At 27.6% G+C, this 19,900-nt stretch overlaps 1 protein-coding gene across 4 annotated transcripts in view; it reads right to left on the reverse strand.

Annotated features, from left to right (window-relative positions):
* The window catches only part of LOC122849215 (anoctamin-8-like), a 317,470-nt gene that overhangs the window by 188,341 nt on the left and 109,229 nt on the right, over positions 1-19,900 (reverse strand). For all 4 annotated transcript variants that reach the window (XM_044147874.1, XM_044147875.1, XM_044147873.1 and 1 more), the window contains one exon: positions 15,911-16,187. In XM_044147874.1, the coding sequence (XP_044003809.1) occupies positions 15,911-16,187 (277 nt within the window). The remainder of the gene's footprint in view (positions 1-15,910; positions 16,188-19,900) is intronic.

Raw genomic sequence — 19,900 nt, forward strand, 5'->3', positions numbered from 1 at the left:
AATAATATTAAATTATTTTTTTATCTTTTTTTTTTTTATCTGCACGTTGATGCTCAACCATTGTGTTTGAGAAACTAAATTTATTCAATAAAATCTCAAGTATTTATATGTTTTCACGTTAGTACAAATTGAGCTAGCAGCTTGTTCAGTTGTAAAAAAAAACATGGAGTTTCAAGAACAACCATTAAAGTTGCCAGTCATCAATTTTGATCAAATTGTGCAAAAAACTGCACCAAAAAAACCATGCAAAAAAAGACATGAAGTTTATCACTAAATAGTGTGAGAGGAGTATTTTGTGGACCTTCAAATTCTGCTAAAACAAGCGCTCTTTTTGCAATAATAATTCACCCAAATGGATTGAGATTTGAGAATGTTTATGTGTATTCCAAATCGCTTAATCAACCAAAGTACAACTTTCTCGAAAAAATTATTAATAATGTTGAAGAAATTGGTTATTTTCCATTCAATGAACATGAAAAAGTTATTTAACCTGAAGAAGCTAGACCAAATTCACTGATAATTTTCGATGATATATCTACAGAAAATTAAGATATTGTGCGAGCAGTTTTTTCGCATGGGTAGACATCAAGCAGTTGTAAGTTTTTATTTATCTAGCAAATGTCTCAAGACGAAAACCAACACCAAGTTCCAGTAAAAATCAAGGAATAAAAAAAAATAATGCTCAATGAAAAGACGAAGAATACACGACAGAAAAAAAATACGAGACAGAAGGAGAAGAAGGAAAATCAATATTGACAAATAATGATGAAAAAATTGATATTGATCCGTTAACTTTTCATAAGAATAATATTAGTGATGCTGATGACGATGACACAGACGAAGATATAAAGGAGAGAAAAAAAATATTCGGATGATAAAGAAGCACCTTGGTAAGCAAAAATCAATAAATTCTCATGATAAGGCTCAAAATACAATGTACACCATTCAAAAATTGAAAAACAATAAATTATCGTTTGGTAATTCAATGATTGAAATAAAAAATCATCATATTTATGTGAAAGATAAAATTTATTCTGCTACTCAAGGTCTCTTGGAGTTATTATTTCAACAAACACCTAATGCATCTATTATTCGAAAAGTTGATCAAGAAATTTTTATTGAAATTATAAAATTAACAAACGCACATCGTAAAAATTTTAAACCTGATGGTGCATTTCTGACAAACAGGACGCAAAAATATAAAAATTATGTTTCACTGTTTGTCAAGTCTTTGAGAAAATAAAAAGTAGAGCGCTAAAAAAGACAAAGACAAAAAAAAAAAAAAAAAAAAAATTATTAAAAATTAATTTAAAAATGGCAGAGTTTCCGGTATGAACATTTTTTTTCGAGGTTCGGTGTAATTTTTTTTTATTAAAAAATTGTTCACATCAAGGCTAACACTTTTTCTAAATAAAATTTTCCGGAAAAATCGATTTTTTTTTAAAACTTTGTTTATGTTTCTAACTCCGCCATTTTAATTTTTTTTCGGAAGTTTTTTTTTTTTTCGTTTTCATCTTTCTGCGCTACAACTTTTCTACATATCATTTTTTAATTGAAGCCATATTTTTTCAGGAAAATCCATAAACAGATAAAATCGGCCCGAAAAAAAAGTGATTTTATCAAAAAATTTTTTAAATAAAAAGTGTTAGTTTTGATGTAGAAAATGTTTTGGTTCAAAAAAAAAATGCAGTATCCATTTTAAAAAACTATGTTTATACCGGAAACTCCGCCATTTTGGATTTTTCGATTTTTTTTTTTTTTTTTCTTCGTCCTCCCAGTGTTGCCAGACTCGGTAGCCATCTTCCCACTAAAAATGTTATGAAAAACCACTAGATTGAGCTACTTACCCACTAAACTTTTAAAAACTTCAAAATTTACTCAAAAAAGCAAAAAAAAAAAAAAAAAAAGGAAATGAATTGTAATTTTTTTTTAAATTTCATTATTATTTTACAGATATACTGTCAATACATTTTAAATGTATTTTTTTTTTTTTATGATATGATAATGAAATATATTAATATGCGTTTTATACATCTATATATTTTCAAATATTGTTAGTAATTTTATAGATTTTATAAATAAATAGTCTTGACCTTTTTTCTTTTAAATAAAATATTAATATTCATTTTATAAATATGTATATAACCGTAAAGAATATTAAAAATAATATTTTTATGCTTTGAATAAAGTCTTAACCTTCTTCTTCTTCTTCTTTGTATTGTTCTTTGACACCATCTGAACCAATCAGAAGTTTAGAATCAAACAACTTAAAAATCTAACCAATGAAATCTACCCACTAAAAAACCAACAAAAAAAAAAATTTCCCACTAAAAAAACCACTAAACAAAAACTGCCCACTAGATTACCCACTAAATCTGAAAAAAACCACTAAATTTAGTGGGAAAACCACTAATCTGGCAACACTGCGTCCTCCTCCAAACCCTACAACTTTTACTTAAAACATTTTACAATTTGAGCTATATTTTTTGAAGAAAATTCATTGATAAATTAAAACACTCGATTTATTAATTCCTTGTCTAAATTAATTCCTTAGCAATATCTCCTATCATAAATTGAAATTATTGTCTAAAATAGCTAAAGAATTCATTTAGACTAGGAAATAATATATTTGGTTATACATTCTTTCCTCAGCAATATTTGGCAATAGCTTTTTTATTAATTAATTATGGCAAATGTTGCTAAAAAAAGGATGTGACCAAATAAATAAATTCGTAATCTGAATTAATTTCTCAGCCATTTGCCATAATCATCTCAATTTTCGTCAATTAAAAAAAGGATAGGCAAACCTTTGGCATATAGTCAATACAAGCAGAATAAAAATCGGTTTATTTTATTTTTTTTTTAGATGTAAAAAAAAAAAGAAAACGGAATTTACTCTTATAAAATTTTCAATTTCTTTTTAGTTTTTGAGAAAAACCGTATAGTTTCTTTTTTTACTCTCGAATTGTTATGTGGTTTTTCGGAAAAACTGAAAAGAAATTGAAAATTTCATAAGAGTAAATTTCGTTTTCTTTTTTTTTTTTACATTTAAAAAAAAAATAAAATTACGAAAAAAAAATTTTTTTTTTCAAAAATTGAAATTTCAAAAATAAAAAAAAAATACTTCCCATTGAGTGCCTACTCTAGTGAAGGGCTTAAAATACTTGTTTTGCGTCCTCGAATCTGTGATAAAAAATTGAACAAAAAAAAATGGCGCTTTTTGAGATATCATAAAATTCGACAGTGGCGCCCCCGAAAATTGAAGAAAAAAAAAAAATACAGGTTTTTTTTTAAGCCAAAATCTACAACATATCAAAAAATGAGCGAAATCACCGAGGGTCAGGCCGCAAACCCCGTGGTTTGGCTAAGAACGCCACATATACATAGGTCGATTTGAAAAATAACTCGTATGGAAAGTCAGCAAATTTTTTTTTCTTTTTTTTTTTTCATGGTTATAAATCATAAAAGAAAATTGGTCATGATTGGTTTTATTATAATGTAGAATATATGTATCGCACCACGTATCCAAATATACCACGATAATTTTACAAGGGTTGTAAGGCCTTGAGTTTGATATAGGGCTATCAAAGGATGTGGAGGATAGGTTGTAAGTTAAAATAATAGGAATAACACTTTGAATAAATCCAAACACTGTGGCTTAAATTCTATTAATATATTCACTTTATTATCACACTAAAATTATAATTAATTGTATTGTATATTGTATATTGAGTTGACTCTAACAAGTGTTGTCATGGACAGTCACTACTATTTTATATTGTAAGTAGGAAGAAATCCCGTTGTACGCGAATCAATATTAATTAGAGATGTAACGTAAATGAGTGTTGTAGAGCAACTGATTTCTCAGTTTGTTGAAAATTGTTAAGTCCAAAAAATGGGTGTATACTTAGTTAAAAAATTAGTTTTAATTGGTCAAAAATTAGTTCAAGAGAGGGTAAAAAACTAGGTGTAGGTGGTGGGATTTTTAGACATAAAATTGAGCCTTGTGTGGTCCAAAGGGTGACATAAAAAATACCATGTGTAAACAAAAAATATAGATTTTACGACCGGAAAGTCCAAGACGTTTTCATGAATTTAGTTTATTTTAAAAAGTTATAAATTTACTTTTTTATTGTCGATTTTACGATCATTCTGTGTATCGAAAATACGTAAGTGCAGTTGTTTGACATATGTGAGATTTTCTCTAATTCTTGACAAATAATGTTTTGAAAAATATGTTATAATAGTACCAAAGAGAAACTTGAGTTTATGGTTTTATTTGTTACGTGATTTTTACTCCAAAAAATCTATGCATGAGTTGACCATGTGTGGGAATATTCGAGTTTGTAAAAAGCTATTAAAAAGTACATAAATTAAATCGTTGTTTAAAATATTTTAGAAAAAATATAAACCAAAATTGTTAGTCATATGTTATTTGAAATTGTATGATCTCGTAATCTAGCCATAAAAAACAGAGTAATGTTTAAAACTTATCAACTTATTGTATTTTGTTTAAAAAATAAAAAGAAAAAAAATCTGGTCAGTCTAGGACCGACAGACATGTGGTTCGACCCGGAACAATATATTTTATTCTAATATAAATTCGTATCAAATATAATTCTATCATATATATTTTTTAAATCTATATTCGTTCATAGGTCGCTGGTTCGAATCCAGCTTGGGAATTTTTTTTTTTTTTTCAAATTCATAATATACAGATACAACATCAAATTCTTCTATACCGACTGAAAATAAATTATACTATTTTACCATCTCTGTTTTACCGATCAGGTTGCAGTCTCCTGTTCCCTCTGATCTACCTTTCCCCTTACCGCCCGTGTATCTCAAACTCTGGTTGATACACTACTCATTTGAAAAAGATCTCAAAAAATTATTTATCAATGCAATTTATGGTCAACTTCTAGAGTCTTTGAGAAGCCGTGAATCAACAAAACTCGTGCGAAAATAGAGTGGTTGAGGTGGAGCAAGATCTTATGTTTTAAATCCGAACTTCCATAGTCACTTAATCATTGGAGATTTTGTATCAATTGAGTTAAAACCAACGATTATAAATTGCGATAAATCAAATTATCTGGGATTTTCTCTATTGGAAATTTAAAAAACATATATTTATGATTTCTATTCTCACTTTATGAAACCAAAATATGTGGATACAGTCAAGTATTTACATGGTGATACTGATCCTGCTGTTTACTACATATTTAGTAATTATCCATATAATTTGATACGTGATAATCCTTATAAATTTGATACATCAGATTATCCAAAAAATAATCACTATGGAATCTCATTGAAAATAAAAAGTTATTTGTATTATGAAAGATGAGAATAACGGGAAAATAATGTAAGGATTCATAGGTTTACTAAGCAAATTATACTCTTATAATATAAAAGATGAGAATAATCCAATAAAAAAACGTGTACATATGAGAGCGAAGAGTGTTAAAAGATCAACTGTGGGGCAAATAACTTTCGATTATTAAAAGAATTGTTTGATCGAGCATATTATTTTAAAAAAGCAATAGTTTTTTTCAAGTACGGCATACATACAGATAGAATTCGGCGTATAAACCAATAAAGTACGGCGAGCTATTTTCTGATTTTTAGGTTGTAATTTTAAACATTCATTTGATTCAAGTATGGTTGAAGTACGACATGCGTACTGATGAAGTATCACATATATACGGATTAAATATGGCAGCTGTTATACTGAGAAGTAAGTAAATAACTTTTTCTACGGAAAACAGCTTTCTTGTTTTTCAAATACATTCAAATTCATTGATAGAGTTGAGCTATCCTGGGAAATTTTTTATTTTCAGTATATTGTCAAGGGTCTAGAATGAATTAGAAAAAAAAAATAACGAGGATAGCTCAACTTTATCCTAGTTAAAAAAAATAAAAACAGTCAAAATCCACCCTCTACCCCCCTTTGACCAGTTTAAAAATTCCCAATTTCTCTCCTAAATTATCTTTCATTCTAATCAATTGAATAAAAAAAAATAACGAGGATACCTCAACTCTATCCTAGTTAAAAAAAATAAAAACAGTCAAAATCCACCCTCTACCCCCCTTTGACCAGTTTAAAAATTCCCAATTTCTCTCCTAAATTATCTTCTATTCCAATCAATCGAATAAAAAAAAATAACGAGGAAAGCTCAACTCTATTCTAGTCAAAAAAAAATAAAAACAGTCAAAATCCACCCTCTACCCTCCTTTGACCATTATAAAAATTACCATTTTTTTTTTCAATTTCGCTTAGATCCTAAACAATTTATTGAAAAAAAAAATTACGAGGATATCTCAACCCCATCATAGACAAAAAAAAATAAAAGCAGATAAAGGTCGATCCACACATATTTATTTATAACCATAAATCGACTTCCTTTTTTGTATCGACTAATATCGATATACCTACATGAACATATTAATCGCAGTTAATTTTTATTCAAATAAATTTTTAAATTTGGAATATTGCAACAATATTACACTCCCGCGTACGGCAAGTTCCCTGCTCTAGTGATAATGAACAATCTAACATCATTCAAAAACAATACATATAATACAGCTGACAGAAAAAAATATCATGGACATTGTAGATCTTGAAAAAGCAGTTTAAACATCAGCTTTATAGTAAGCAATAAAGACATTTGAAATACATTGTTTTTTTTTTTATTTTGATTTTAATACTCATAAATAATATTGGAACATTAAAACTATACGAGATAATTTTTTAGTGTTATTTTTTAGTTTTATCATCATCATTATTATGATATTTTATATAATAATTTACTTTTCTTTATCACCACGGAAAATGTCAATGTCATAATAAGACCATGGACTAAAGTTGATAGACAAATTGATAATAGTGTATTTGACGTTGCATTAAAAATATATATTTTTATTTATCTTGGTTAGATTGAGGGTAATAATATTATAGGAACATTTAGTCAATAATAAATAATTGTTGTTTTTTAAATGGCATTTGATGAATTTTATCCTATTATAAAAAGGACACTTGACCGCTTTTTATTCGTGAGATGATTGGTCGAAATTTTTTAGCATTTGTTTATAACTAATATTTCATTATTTTCTCCCTCATACTAATACGTTGCTACGGATTGTTATATGGTTGCTATGTTTGTTCATTTTCGGCAATTAATTTATTTGAGTTGTCAGAAGTCATATTACAGCTTTTCATTAAGCTCTATATATTCGAATTGAATAAAAAAGTATTGTTATATTTATTTATATTTATGAATACTACTAATATATATTACTAAATTAATATTTGAATAAAAAAAAGTTAGGGTGGTTACTACGTTTATCGAATCATATTTATTAATATTACTTAGTTAAAATAATATATAGATTTAAATATTTATATAAATAAGTAAACAAGTAGAAAAAGTTAGTGTGTGGTTGCTACGTACGATTGCTAATTATATTTTTTCATCAAAAATAATAATGCAATTGACTTTATAAAAAGCTGCAATATGACTTTAATGTACTTTGATTGAACAACGACACAACTAAAAGATTTAAGAATTGTTTATAATTAGATCAAATGATATTTTTATTCATTACGATGATTATAAGATCGATAATTAACTTCAAATAAATGTAGTAACTCATGGAAATGACAGATAAGAAAAGTACTTCACGTGATAGTAGTGTACATAGGACAGTTCTAGACCATCCCCCGCTGTGCAACCCCCCTTCCTCACGAGACCTGCGACCGCCGCTGTGATCCGCGGTTGATTTTGCGGAATCCGCGAGGCCTTATCTCGAAAATCCACGAATTTATTAAATTGGGTCAATCGCCCTAGGGGTCCCACGAATTAATTTAACCCTTTGATCGCCACAGGAAGGCCCTTAAATTAATTAATTAGGTCAAATCACCGGGTGGTCTTCTCATTAATTAAAGCACTATCGTAATGGGGGGTCCCAATTTTTCATAAGATGCCATATTGATTTTTCATAAGACGTCATATTGTTTTTTCATGAGACGCCATATTGGATTTTTTTTGACGTCATCTTTGGTTTTTGAAAGACGCCATCTGGTGTGTTATTATTATTATTATTATTATTAATGGAAAAAAAATATATGTGTTGATGAGAATATGTGTGAGATGAGATTAACTACTACTACCGTGCCTTATTATACATCAAATATTTTGTCCTCTTCTGTCTCGATTCTTTTAGAAATTTGATTAGAATATGATAGAGTTGAATGAGGATGTTGAGGTTTGGTAATGATCCCATAAATCGATGTCAAGCTTTTTTTTTAAAAAAAAATCAGATTTTTTCATTGCGGTAATATATCTTTAAAGCATAATTGATATTTACGGTCTTTGCGTTTTTATCAAATCGACCAGATTTCTTCCGTTCAGTTGGTAAAACTTTACAATTACTTCTTTTCTCTTTTTTTTAGTGTTTATATTTTGGCTGCACTGCAGTATGTTATTATTTGTTTGTATGCATGATATATGTATACATTATATAATCTCGAAACTGATTTGACAGCATAAATAAATTGTTTACTTTACAAAAAGATGTGATATCTCAATAAAAAAAAAAACAAGTTTAGAATTAGTTATCAAATATTTTTTCGATATGCTATTTCTTTTTTCAGGATTTAAAACAAGTTTTTTACAAAAGTGTCAAGTATCGATTGTTTTAATAGAGTGATCAGAAAGAAAGAAATATATTTTTGACGTTGTAATTAAATCTGAACTATTGAAAAAAAAAAATTTCAAACTTGACCCCACCTGGTTTTTCCCAAATAAAATTTCAGTATTCAAGACATATATTTTACATCAGGTGGGGTCAAATTTGAAAATTTTTTTTTTAATAGTTTAGACTTAATTACAACGTCAAAAATATATTTCTTTCTCGTCTTTCTGGTATCACATCTTAATTAATATACACACAATTAGTGACAATTTCGAATACTTGACACTTTTTTTGTAAAAAAAACTTGTTTTTTTTTTTTTTTTATTGAGATCATCTGAAACAAAGAAGAGATTATGCTATATCCTATCGGTGAAAGAATATTCCTTCATGAATTATACCATGAAAACTAATTCGCCTTCGGTAACTCAGTTGGTAGAAGCAATGGACTGTAATTGGTTTGATTAAAATATGAGAGATATCCAGAGGTCGCTGGTTTGAATTCGGCCCGAAGAAATATTTTTTTTGATTCTATATAAAACCGTGTTGATAGAATTAAAAAAAAAAAAAAATTGTCTCGATGATGGTTCGAACCGACGATCAATCATTTTATAGGCTGGAACCTTAGCTCTTGCATCATCAAGACAAATTACAGAAAGTATTGTAACTAGTTTCATTATTTCATCATCATCTATTGGATGTTTGTAAAATAAGTTGTGGAGGGGATCAAAATGGTAGGGGGTAAATAAGAAGTGGAAGGAATTAAAAAAAAGAGTCGAGTGGTTATTCAGAGGTATAAAAAAAATATTATCAGTTCAGAACTGATCACTATACAGTTGAGTTGAGTTGAGTTGATATATGTATATTAAGGCAAAATGTCAGCATTCATTGGTTTTCAAGGATTTCAAATACCCCAAGAATTATTTGTTGTAAAAGAGTTAGTTATCCAACTTATAAATTCAAGATCTTCACCAACTATAAAAATATTCAAACCACCTTGTGAAAAATCACGTCTAACTGAAAAATATAAGAAAAAATGTGAATATATGTGAAAAAAATTATCATGGGATATCTTGGGAAGCTGGTCAGATCGATATAATAACGTATCAACAATAATCATTGAAAAATTAGTTGGAAAGTTTAATTATTTATTTGTCAAAGGTAAAGATAGAAAAAAATGGTTAACATTTATTTTACGTTTTAATCCAATGACAATTTTTAATTTGGAAGACCTGGGTTGTCCAGATATGAAAATATAAGAGATAGAACATCCAGCAATACGACATATGAATTCACATCCCTTATGCAGTTCTTACAAATGTGCATATGAAAATGCACAAAGATACAAATATTGGTATATTAAAAAATTTTCAACAAGAGCCAACATGAAAAAATCCATTTTACATTTTTGTGCAGTCAAAAATAGAACTGAATTAACACAAAAAGATATTGCTGCACTTCCAGTGATGGCTATCATGAAATTTGCATCACATCAAATTGATGAAATTTGGGAAAAATTATCTGTAGAACAACGTTCAAATCCAACGATTTCAAAATAAAAAACATCCAATACAAAATGATTGTAAAGGTGAAGTTGGAATATCTTATTATGTACCAGAAAAAGATTGTTTAAAATGAGCAAAAATAAAACAACTGAGCCCCCCTCAAAATGCCTTACCCGGGATTATAATAATAAGTACTATTATTTTATAGTTCTTAAGGATATAAGAATACGTTTTCGTTGTTTTTTGAAAATTTCGATTATTTTAATTGTTATTAATAAATGAATTTTTTGCTAGTGTTAATTGAAAAAAATAATATCTATTGATCTGCTAGAAGGAAATAAATAATTTTTATATAGAATGATGAAAATAAACCGATCTTTTTAAAAAAAATGAAATAATAAATTTAAATCAAAAATTAGCAAAAGTTATTAACAATTTTTACGAACAAATGGAAATTCTACTACTTTCTCCCTCTTTTTTTACATTTTTTTATTTTACCTTTTTTATTCTCTATTTCATTACGCAACTTTTCACGTTAAAAAAACTCATTAACATTAATATTTAAAAAAGTTATCAATATTTTTCTAGTGTGTTGCGCGACAATTGAGGGTCTGGATGCAATAACACGTTGAGCGCTTGAAGACATGAAAACGCGACGTTGTTTCGGTCAAAAATTAAAATTGAAAAATTAAAAAAAAAAAAAATACAGTGATATATAAAACTAAAAAATATACATTTTCATTCAAATAAATTTTTTTGTATCATAATTAGTTAATGCAATAAAAAATAAAAACAAATTTTTTTTTTTGAAAAAAATCTTTTTTTTTAAACATATTACTCGTGATAACTTATTTAAAAATTAATAAATTGACCTGAAAATTTGACTGTAGCTTTATTATAGGCTAGCGATGGCAATAGTGATATTAAAAAACTTATTTATTTATATTGTTTAACTTTTTTTATTTATTGTATTGTGCTGATGGAAAATTTAATTTGTCTAACTTCGAATGAAAAAAAAGTCGAAGAAATTTTAAAATCGAGTAACTTGTCAGTGGCAATATTGTTGAGCAGTATATCAAGAAGTTTTATGCAAATTTTTGGGTATTTTTATTAATTATCTATTGAGTTATTAATTTAACAACAAATTGAGAGCCACCGTTAAGGCTTCACGCGCAATACTTTTCTTACTAATTGTCGCGCGACGCACTAGAAAAATATTGATAACTTTATCAAATATTAATGTTAATGAGTTTTTTTAACGTGAAAAGTTGCGTAATGAAATGGAAAATAAAAAAGGTAAAATGAAAAAATGTAAAAAAAGAGGGAGAAAGTAGTAGAATTTCCATTTGTTTATAAAAATTGTTAATAACTTTTGCTAATTTTTGATTTAAATTTATTATTTTATTTTTTTTAAAAAGATCGGTTTATTTTCAATATTCTGTATAAAAATTATTTATTTCCTTCTAGCAGATCAATATATATCATTTTTTTCAATTAACACTAGCAAAAAATTCATTTATTAATAACAATAAAAATAATCGAAATTTTCAAAAAACAACGAAAACGTATTCTTGTATCCTTAAAAACTATAAAAAAATAGTACTTATTATTATAATCCCGGGTAAGGCATTTTGAGGGAGGCTCAGTTGTTTTATTTTTGCTCAATGTAAAGAAGGAACTGACAATGGAGAATTGAATTTTATTATTGAATAAATGATGTAAAACCAAATTTTACCAAATTTTACCGACACAGTTTGCAAGGGAAGAAATAGTTTCAGTATTATAAACACTAAGTCTTTCGTGAAATAATTTAAATGATTATATTCTTCAATAATGAATAAATAATAATGTTACATGAACAATTCGCAAATTCTCAATATATGTATGAAGGAATATTCTTTTACTAAGAGGATATTGCATAATCTTTTGTTTGTTTCAGAGGAAAGCGTGCCAAACTCTCATGCCAAAGGTCCGAGTTCAAATCTCGGTTGGGGATAATATTTTTTTTTTCATTAATAATAATAATAACACAAGATGGCGTCTTTCAAAAACCAAAGATGTTGTCGAAAAAAATCCAATATGGCGACTTACGGAAAAAACAATATGGCCTCTTACAAAAAAATCGGACCCCCATGGCGACATTGCTCTAATTAATTAATGAGAGGACCCCCGGTGATTTGACCTAATTAATTCATTGACCTAATTAATTCAAGGACCCCTGTGGCGATCAATGGGTTAAATTAATTCGTGGGACCCCTGTGGCGATTTGGCCCAATTAAATTAATCAAATCAACCGCGAATCAAAGCGGGGGTCGTGGGTCTCGCGGGGGTACAGCGGGGGGTAGTCCAGAACTGTCCTATGTACACTACTCGTGATTAATAAAAATTATAATTATGATGAAGAAAATAGTTTCAACAAACATATACACAATAATATATACAACCATGCGCCGGAAGTTTGATAATTCAAAAAAATTATAATTCTATGTATTGAAATAAAATAAAATTTGAAATAAAAATTATTATTCTTTGTATTGAATATAAAAATTAACATTCAAATGATAAAGTCTGCCAATGTTAGTCTACTATTATGTTTTCTTTGAGATTGATCAAATTTTTTTTTAGAAAATATAATAATAAACAATTTTTTTAAACCTAATTTAAATAAATTTACATAATTGCTTCTTTTTTAATGAAAAAAAAAGCATCACAATTTGCCATTAGTTACAGTTGAAATTTTCTTTACCAGTTTCTGTACTGTCAATTATGTGATAATAAAAATTATACAATCATTTAATAATAAAGAAAGTGTGTGTCAAAATGTTGTGTTACATGAAATTACATAAAAAAACTTCAGTGTAAACACCGGACTTCATGATATACTTCAGATAAATAATACGAAAAAATATTATTTATACAAAAAAAAAAAAAAAAAAAAAAAACATATGCAAACACGCGCCGAAGGCGCGTAATCGGTCTCGTTATTATAAATAATAATAGTGTATCTTTGATCCAATGTTGAAAGTGTCGTCGTTTTATTTTTTGTTTTTATGTGGCTTACGTTTGATACATAAGTGCCATATCTACAATAGCGTCAAAAATTATATTTACACACAATGATTATAAATATTATAAATAACAATATCCATTGATTATAACATTATATAGCCTGCTGTCATTTACTTGGATCTCATATCATTAAGGATAACTTAAACATTTAATGCAATTGAGAAAAGTAAAGGTGCATTCCCGTATTAAAAAACTTCATTTCCCTCTGTAAGTTTCTCCGAAATGCCGGCTAAAATTTCAAAGAATGTTTTTTGTAGTGGAATCGTGGTTTTGTAATCTGTCAAAATAACGTAATAATAAAAGATAAAAATGGAACTACCTTATCAATTCCTAGTCTTACCTCTAATATGAAACCCAATCAACGGTATCAAATTGTGATAAAGGTGCTGGCATGACTTTTAATATTTGATGTGTTGATGTCCACATTAATTTTATCCGTTGGCCATACTGTAACAAGATTTTCTCGTTGGCCTTATAAACCCAGCTACTTTATTGTTCAGACTTTTCGCCCGTGATATTATTTAATTAATTTTATTTGTTAAAACCGGGCAAACCCGATGATATGTATTCGATTCATTATTATTATTATTTGAAACTCCAGCTGGATGCGGAGAGTATACTGTTCAACACATTATAGTAAAAACGGAAAGAGGGGAGTAATTTAGTTTTGTCGAGATATTGTTTTAGAGTAGCACAAACTCTCTCTCTGCTCTGGGACTCCGAGCTGAACAGACGTTCTCTCTGAATAAACCAGGTATTCTGAGCCTCTATGGGTTATCCCTGAGGATAACCTCGTGTTTCGTTTTGGTTATGTTTGACTTGGGTTAAGCCCAGCTTCGTTTAGCTTTAAATATTACTTTCGCGGATATCTTTGATTTAATCAATTATTGGAGGTTTGTGACGACGAAGTACGATTAAGTTGATTTAGTTAATTCATATTATTGTTATTATCACGCGTTAGCTGATTTTCCGATTACGATTTTAGTCTTACTTTGTATCTGATTAACGTTGGGCTATTTACAAATTTAGAATTGGTTTACTGGCGGTTTGTGCGAGCAAATTACGATTAAGTTGAGGTAATCTCGATTCTAAATTTTGTTATGGGAATATGCTTGTATTGTTATTTTGATACGTTTCTAATTATGTTTTGTATCTTTATTATTGAGACTTTGAATATAAATTTTGGCTTACGGCTTTGCTTAAATATTGTTTGTTAAATTTATTGTTCAATTAATTCTCACACACAACTTCACCCGTCCCTCTCTCCATAACCCACACACTGAGCGACCCTGAGGTTTTCCTCGAAGACTGAGTCTATGGAAGGTTTGATTGATTGAGTTTCGGTGTTAATTTTGTGCTTTTAGATTCCGATTACGACTACGATTTCGTTTGAGATCACGACTACGTTTAAGATTAAGTTTGAGTGTTCGTTCAGCTTCCGTTACGTTGCAGTTTTGCAGTTGGATTTTCAGCAGATTTTAGTGTTTTATTTTGAAAATTACGTTTCGGGTTACTATTATTATTATAGATCTAATATTTTTGTTTTTGGTATTAATGTTTGGCCTAAAAATCGAATAAACAAATTATATATTTAATATTCATTTATATTAATTTATAAATAATGTTTTTAAAATATTAATTCCCATAGCAACAGTCTGAGAAGGTAGCTGACTAAAAATGTCATGTTACAATACGTATCACCAATTGTTATAGACGAATGCTTCATATTAATTGTTGTTATTTAGGGCATTCTAGTATTCGTTGATGAGCTGCCTTTTATAATTGATACATATTTACTATGGTTTGTACATCATTATAATTATTATTTTCTAGACTTTTTTTAGCGTCTTGTTCAATGCAATCTAATTCTACTGCCAATTAAATAATTTAAACAGTTAATACTAATATTACATGAATCAAATTATTGGTACATTTGAATTATTGGTATTATTGAATGAAAAATTACATTTTCATACGTAAAATATTTATAAATATAATATGGTTTATTTTTTTTTCAATTATGAAATTTAAATTTCCTGTCATAATTTTTATGAAATGTATTTGAAGTGTCTCGAATAAAACTCCAAACAAACATCCACTGTTATTACTGGCAAATGTAAAAAATGCCTTCACAGCAACTAGTGAATTGATTGGCGAAACTGATTCTTAAATTATCTTATAAGCTAGTGGCACAGCAAATAAAAAATTGTGTATGTACATTCTGAGTGTTCTGAATGGATTACTTTTAACGCCACTCCTCATTTGATAAATCATCATGCTATGACTTTCATATCTACTGACTGTTTTATATCTTTTTTCACTATTTTTGCATCGGGGCTTTATTGATCTCATTGGATACTTTGCCAGCAAAGCTGGACACTTTGCGTCAAGAAGTTGGCTGCTTTGCGTCAAGACGCTCCGTGCCGTGCGTCATGAAGCTGTGAGTGAAAACCAACCCTAATGATTGTTACCTATTATAAGTTTTTTATTCACTACAGATTACAATAACCAACCGCAAATTGATCTGATTCGACTGAATTTCGTGATTTCCTGAGGTCTAGAAATATTGCAACTCCTCTACTTTCATATGCAAGAAAAAAACTGAAATTCAAGAATGGAAACAAAATCAAATTTTATAAATTTACCTGAGAAATAACACCTTCCGATAAGCATTTGGGGAATACTGCTTCTCCCTCAACCAGCTTAGCACTTGGAAGACCAGCCACATCTTGTTGAGTTGCCCGTAGTGAATAAAGTTGATGCAATACTAGGGATTGCCTTTCTTGACTTGTAAAGAACAGTCCTTCGTCATCACTATCTTTGAAGCAACTTACTTCAGCACATACGAACTCCGTCAAATGTCCACCATATTCTTGACGCAGGGCTTTCGGTAAACTAACTTCTTCAGCAGCTTTCAAGAGACTTTAAGCAAATATACATATAATTAAATTGGTTTTTTATATTTCCGATGTCCTTACTTACTTAGAAAAAAAAATTAAAACTTAATACGCAGACATACCCTTATTTTGAACTTGGCAAAACAAGGAAAAACGAGATCAAATGCAAAGAAAACTATGAATAGTAGAAAAGACATAATAATAATAATAATAATAATAATAATAATAATAATAATAATAATAATAATAATAATAATAATAATTTGTCTACACATATTTATTTTATTTTATTCTTATTTTATTCTTAAATTTAAACTTAATTTTCATTATTTTGACTTAATTTGGTTTATACTTAATTATATTATCATGTGAAATTGAACAATAAGCTGGAGGTCCTTGTGGAAAATTCCCTTCAGATTCAAATTCTAAACGTACATCTACAGCACCAGCTTTTAAAAGTTCATTTTGTTAACAACAATCAATTACAATGGATGAAAATATCAAGATTCAAATTTCCATATTGGAAAATCGGTGAGTCGAGATATAATTTAACATTTGTTATATAACCATGATCAAATCTTGCTGCATCTGTATGCCACACATTGTTTCTATTTGTTTGAACAGCAAGAATAACATGGCGAGATTTTTCCAATTGAGTTGATGTTCTCACAGTCCAAATATGATGATTTGTTGTTGGTAGCAGTGGATATTCAGAGAGTCCCCAGCTTTTGAATCCTATAGAAATAACCGGATTTTTTTTTTATCTTCCATCATTCCCTTTTTATTTCCATTCAATAGTGTTACATATAGCACTAACCATTCAACTATTGTTATTTTTTAAATCAAATTCAACTTCTTCTTGAATAGTTGCAGTATCACTCACGATTCAATTCAAATCAGAACAAGATCATACTAGAATAATTTCATCTTTAGCGTTGACAATGGTCTTTTTATAGTCTTCAGCAGAGTCAAATGACAGATTCAATGGTATACAAAAATCAAAATAACCATGTTCATGTGTTAACGTCATCTTATCCACTACGTTTAACCATATAGCATTTCCAGTATTTTTTCTCGAATTAATTTATAAATAATTTTTTATTGTTGTTGTAATCCCAACATTTTTGGATCTATCAACTAAAACCCCTATTCAACTCCTAACGCATTTTTTCGAATAAAACACCCATTGCATTATTAAACAGTGAAATACCAACTGGTGCATCGGTACTTTCATTTACTTATCTTAACGCTGATATGAATATAACTTTTACATGGTAAAATAAACAAATCTTAATTTTGTATTAATACTTCAATTTCATCACTATTCTCAAAGCTTGATGATCCAAATGTTTGATATGCATGTTGCTCATAGCTGAATATATCGTTGTTGAAACGAGCTGGTTCGTTGATATCGAATATATTTTGATAACGTGCAAAACAATTTGAGACAAGTTATATTTACCCAATCGAAGTTCCAAGTCCAGAATTTTTCACTTTTCACGAAATTCTCCGTTTATTGTGCGAGAATTAAACTCAATCCCCAACACTATAATTCAACATGCAGAGTAATTGGCGTAGGGTTAGTTTTACACATTGATTCTTTACACATTATTTGTACACAGCAAATATATACACATTTTTATTTTTCACAATCTTTTTGTACACAAAATAGTTTTACACATACATATTTCACACATTTAATTTTACACATAATAATTTTACACATAATAATTTACACTAAATAGTTTTACACATAATAATTTACACGTAATAATTTTACAAATAATTTTTGTACACAGTGAAATAAATATATTCACACATGAATAAATTATCCATTCTAATTTTTACACATAAATATTTTACGAATTTTTTCAAATACACATCAAGTTTTCCACGAAAATAATCAACACGGAAATAGTTTTACACATTTAGATAAATATATCTACACAAAAAAAAATATATATAGTTAATTATACACATTTAACTATTGCACGTTCAAATTTTACACATACTTATTTTACACATAAAGTTTGACACAATAATATAGTACACATTATTTAATTACTCGGTTAAAATTACACATTTAATTTTAAACAAAATACTTTTACACGAAATAATTTGAAAAAAATGAATTAAAAAAATATATTTACACATATAATTCATATACAGATGAATTTTACACTAAATAGTTTTACACATATTTATTTACACGTTATTATTTTACTCATAATAATTTAAACATATTATATTTACACGGAAAAGTTTTACACGTAATACTTTTACACGGAATAGTTTTACACGGTGTAAATTAATTTAAGGCAAGCATTTCTACATTACCGATAAAACTATAGATAATTTTGTTAAAAAAAATAGGGAAGTTCGTTAGATGGCGCTACATTTGAATTTTTATTAAAATTTTTCAAAAACAAACTAATTAATAAAAAAAGAGTTATTCATAATAAATTTTAAAAAAAAATTAATATTTTTTGGCTGTTGTGAAACAAACTGAAAAAAACATGTAATTATTATAAAGTGAGTATTTTCAAGTAAGTATAATTTAAATAATAATAATTTGTAGTTGGTTTTTTTATTTTTATTTTACAGCTTATAAAAAATTCAAGTAACCCAAATTGAAAATCATTTTCAATACAATAATATATTATTACAATCAATAGTACAATGTATTGAACGACAAACATAATTCAGTTTAATAATAATTTTAAAAAATACATTTTTTTTTTTTTTTTCCAGCCCATGTCAATGTTCAAATACTTTGCTACATAATATTTTCTTTTTTTTTTTAAACTTTTTCTTTAATAACAAATCACATATTCTACTTCATAAATAGAACAATTGAATTATTAATGATAATATATTCGACGTCCTCATTTTATTTCATGTGTAATGGATGAAAACACTTGACTTATCAAGCCCCACGATACAAAAAAATAAATTTTACTATCTACTTTTGGTAGAAGAAACATTTGTAATATTTTTTTTACAATAATTTATTTGTAATCTATGAAAACACTAACTGATTAAACTAGCCTCATGATACAAAAAAATTAATTTTACAAATAATACATTATCATTACTTTTTTTGAGTAATGTTTTATCAAGCAATTGTATTATTATTAAGTTTTTTTTTTTGTAATTTATCGGAAACACATGTAACTTCAATTACTTTTACTTGATTCAAAAACTTAAAATTAAAATGATATTTTAACATCTTATATTATGTGTTAACTATCGAGTGGTAAAATGATATTTGGTTTACAACAAAATTATTATCTTATTGATGCTGAACAAATACTAATTATTTTAAAAAAATTAATTTTACAATCTACTTCCTATTATAATTTTTATTTTTCTTTGAAGAACATCTGTATTCTTTAATAATCGTTTTTTATTTCATTTGTAATCTATGAAAACACTAAATGAATGAACTAGCCCCATAATACAAAAAAAGTAATTTTACAAAAAATACTCAACCTTTACTATTTTGGAATAATGTTTTTTTATCAAGTAAAACATGTAACTTTAAATGTTTTTTCTCTTAATGCAAAAATATAAAATCAAAATTATATTTAAATATTTTTTTCTACTAATAGATTATTATTATCACAATTTATATTACTTGCTGAATATTACGTGGTAAAATCTGTTAATGATAATAGTGATGCTTATTACATGATGTTGGGTGTACTAAATGTGTTCTTCTTAAAATCTCAAATTGAA

This window comes from Aphidius gifuensis, linkage group LG2, assembly GCF_014905175.1.
Source record: "Aphidius gifuensis isolate YNYX2018 linkage group LG2, ASM1490517v1, whole genome shotgun sequence".
In the NCBI taxonomy this organism is placed as follows: domain Eukaryota; kingdom Metazoa; phylum Arthropoda; class Insecta; order Hymenoptera; family Braconidae; genus Aphidius; species Aphidius gifuensis.